Source organism: Arachis stenosperma, chromosome 6, assembly GCF_014773155.1.
Source record: "Arachis stenosperma cultivar V10309 chromosome 6, arast.V10309.gnm1.PFL2, whole genome shotgun sequence".
Taxonomy (NCBI): domain Eukaryota; kingdom Viridiplantae; phylum Streptophyta; class Magnoliopsida; order Fabales; family Fabaceae; genus Arachis; species Arachis stenosperma.
Window position 1 is genome coordinate 10,287,357 of NC_080382.1, and position 3,575 is coordinate 10,290,931.

The window sequence follows — 3,575 nt, forward strand, 5'->3', positions numbered from 1 at the left end:
CTCAGATATGGCTTTGGAGGGGGTGGGAGTGCCACGTAGGTTTGGAAACCCACGAACCAAGCTCAAATCCAAATTAGGACACTTTTGTCAGAAGGACAACATCTATAATGGGTACAAGATTAGTTTCGAGTTTTCATGGGTATAAATGTCAGCGTTTTCATCTCTCATGAGTACAAATAATCATTTATTTTATTGATAAAATAGAAGTAAAAAGTAAATATTTGTAATCTTTATTATTTATGCGGTAAAAGTAAAAGGGATTACAAAATAAAGTAGAAATTCACGAGCAATCAACTTTATCTAAAATTAATAGTTGAGAATTTTAGTTATCAATTTCATGTGAAGTTGATTGCACGTGAATTTTCACCGTAAAATAAAATTTAATTTTTTTATATAAAAAAATATTAATATTTTTGTTAAAAATAAAATTATTTAGTATAATTACAAGTGAATTTTCATAAGTAAATACGTACCTTGTATATTGAACACGTGTTATCATTTTAGCAACACACAAATTATGAGCCAATACATAAATGTGTGCCAATACTTTTTCTACATGTCCAAAGTATTATAATACATTTTAAATATTAATATTAAACCAAAATATCATATTGGTCTCAATATTAAAAAAATTTCTGAATAAATAAATAAATAAATAAGGCGAGGATAAAAGGGGGAAGAACTGAAGAAGGGGAAAACGGTTGTGGCATTTTGGTAATTTAGGGTGAGGTAATGGTGATGGTAGTTTGAAGCAGGAGAGTGAAGGAGATCAGAGGCATTGTTGAGTAGCGAGAAGAAAGAAAGCAAAGCAGAGGAGGAGAGTGAAGGAGAGATCTGAGTGAGGATGGCGTCAGGGTGGGGAATCAATGGGAACAAAGGTCGTTGCTATGATTTCTGGATTGACTTCAGCGAATGCATGTCTCGCTGCCGTGAGCCCAAGGACTGCGAGCTCCTCCGCGAGGACTACCTCGAGTGCCTCCATCACTCCAAAGAGGTCTTCTTTCTTTCTTTCTTTCTTCTTATTATTATTCTTGTTCTGTTTCGTTCCTCATTTCCTCCTTCCTTCCTCTTTCATTCTCCAAAACCCTAATTCCCAATTACTCTATTCAATTCCACTTTCATTCGTGCTGCGCTTTCAGATCTTAAAGCCTTTATATTATAGCGTTGTTGTTATCTGTTATCTTCATGTTTTGGTCATTTTGTTAATTAGCGGTTTCAAAATCAGAGCATGCCCGATAAATTATGCTACTCTTTGTAATGTTATCAATTCTCATGGTCACGAGTTTCCAATCCATTTAGACATGGTGAATAAAGCGATACTAGTGATATTTCTATATTGCACTCCAAATCCTGTGTTTTGCCCTGTTTCCACATTTATGTTGTATTGGGATATTGGTATAACTGTAATTATGTCTTTTCCCTTTAGCAATCATACTTTGATCTACATTCCATATCAGTCTTTGTGTTGATATCGACACAGCAGAGTTGTGCTGATCTCTTCGGCTTCTCTGATTTCTTTCGTGCTTCATTTTGTTGCCTTCCATTTTATTCTTGATTTGGCCAGGGACAGTGGATTTCCTTGGGTTTGCTGTAGGTTTATTTTAGAGTAAAGTTCTTTTATATAATATATTTCAAGTTGCTTATACCCCATTAACAATGGATAATGGCTTATATCAAGTTGCTTATATTCCATTAACAATGGATAATGGCTTATCCTCTGCTAGCTATTAGGCTAAACTGAATGGCTTAAAATTATTAAAGGATCATATTTAGTTATCGAATAGTTTTACTTCAATGTACTGCTCTAGGATGTATAATGCTGATGATTATACGATGATTTCAGAGATTTGTTGTTGTTAATTGAATTTATCATACAGTGCTGTTTAGCTATTTGATTAGATGCTAAAGGATTATCGGACTTCTTTTCATTCTAGTATGCGTCGTGAATCCCAAGCTTGTGAAAATTTCACAGATGGTACATTTGATGAGTATTGCTGACATAAAACAAATGTACTTGGTTTATGAATGACAGAAATAGTATATAGACATTGCGTTGAGTGATGTTTGAAGTTGTTCTTCTCTTGCATTCATGAACTGTTTAAAGCAATCCATTCATGCTTATCATTGTGAATGGTTTAAACTTATAATCAGGTACCATGGCTCCATTATCGTCAATTCCTTGTTTTCCTTCTCTAGTTAAATTGCTTCAAACGTAGCTCTTGAACTAGATGTATACTTTTAGTGTTAGTCTTTTGAGTGCTTCTTTCATTTTTTAAAAAGGAAAAGTCTAGGAGGCCAGCAATTTTATTGTATTTTGGCCAGCATGTAACCAGCAGAGAAATGTGAGCCATTGGATGAAATCTCACACCAATCTCACACCATCAAATCATCATTGATGGCTAGTTGATGGCTACCAATCACAAATATTGCTGGCCCCCTAGCATTGCTCAATTGAAAATTGTTAGCTCATTTGGGATTTTTTAAAAATAATAATGATAATAAGGATCGAGTATCTAATTTTAAGCATATAACAGTACTGTAATTATAACCTTATCCTTAAAATATTTTCTCTTGAAGCTTACTTTGGTGGAAAATGTATTTCTGGCATTTTGGTTGAGGTATAATATCAATTGAGAATGCCACGTCTTAACAAAATGAAAAAGTTGTGAATTTACTTTGCCTCAGCATTGTGAAAATCGGATTTGGATCCTCTAAAAATTTGAATTTCACTTTGGTAAAGTGTGATCTCTCACAATTTATTTCATAGGTGGGACCAAGAAAAATATGAGAGAGAAACTATTCAAGGGTGAGAGATCACACTTTATTCTCTAAAGTAAAAATTCAAAATTTAGAGAATCGAAATTCGTGAAGATCACGTAACATAAGTGTATTGGGTTGGATACAACTGAAGTAAATTTGTGTGATGAGTTATGACATGTGTGATCACTTATTTTGGTTTTTATTGTTTCGTGCAGTTTCGACGAAGAAACAGGATTTACAAGGAAGAACAGCGCAAAATAAGAGCTGCTGCTAGGAAAGATAAGGAGGATGAGGCTGTTAAAGGACATCATTAGCACTCAATCAGTTATCAATTTAAGCTTTTGAATAAGTATTATGATAAAACAGTGTAATTTTTTCTTGGATCGGTGTTCCTGCAAGTTCAGTGTGCCCTTCTTTTTATCCCTTCTACATTGTGGGCATCGTTTTTGTGTGGAATAATTGAAAGGTCGACTTCGGACTGCAAATTAAACTATGAGCGTGCATCTTTTGAGCTGCGGACAAAATGCTTAAATGGATTATAATCCATTAACGGAGAAAATCAACGGATTAAAAGATTAAATTCTTTTATCGAGATATTGAGCTCTTTTTAAGTGTTGAGTGGGAGAAGTCTTGCATTTTCTTTTTCTTGTTGCTTGGGCTCTACCAAAAAGGAAAACAGAGAGAAGGGATGACATCCCCAACAACAGTATTTTGATTAAGTTGGATGCCACAAACATGATTGAAATAACAGACTAACTAATGCTTCTTAAATAATCAACTATTTAAAAAGATGTAAATTGTTCTAAAACTTATCA

General features: G+C 33.9%; 1 protein-coding gene across 1 annotated transcript; it reads left to right on the plus strand.

The window, feature by feature from the left end:
• Positions 1–678: 678 nt before the first annotated feature.
• On the plus strand, positions 679–3,354 carry LOC130932598 (NADH dehydrogenase [ubiquinone] iron-sulfur protein 5-B). The gene is made up of 2 exons (XM_057861949.1): positions 679–994; positions 2,976–3,354. The coding sequence occupies exons 1-2, from the start codon at positions 845–847 to the stop codon at positions 3,072–3,074; spliced, it is 249 nt and encodes an 82-aa protein (XP_057717932.1). The 5' UTR covers positions 679–844; the 3' UTR covers positions 3,075–3,354.
• The last annotated feature ends 221 nt before the right edge of the window (positions 3,355–3,575 follow it).

What these genes read in the sequence shown, in the direction of transcription:
- LOC130932598 (XM_057861949.1), top strand. Translation starts at nt 845, where the DNA reads ATGGCGTCAGGGTGGGGAATCAATGGGAACAAAGGTCGTTGCTATGAT. An exon ending in GCCTCCATCACTCCAAAGAG is followed by an intron (nt 995 to 2,975) that starts GTCTTCTTTCTT and finishes TGTTTCGTGCAG; the next exon opens with TTTCGACGAAGAAACAGGAT.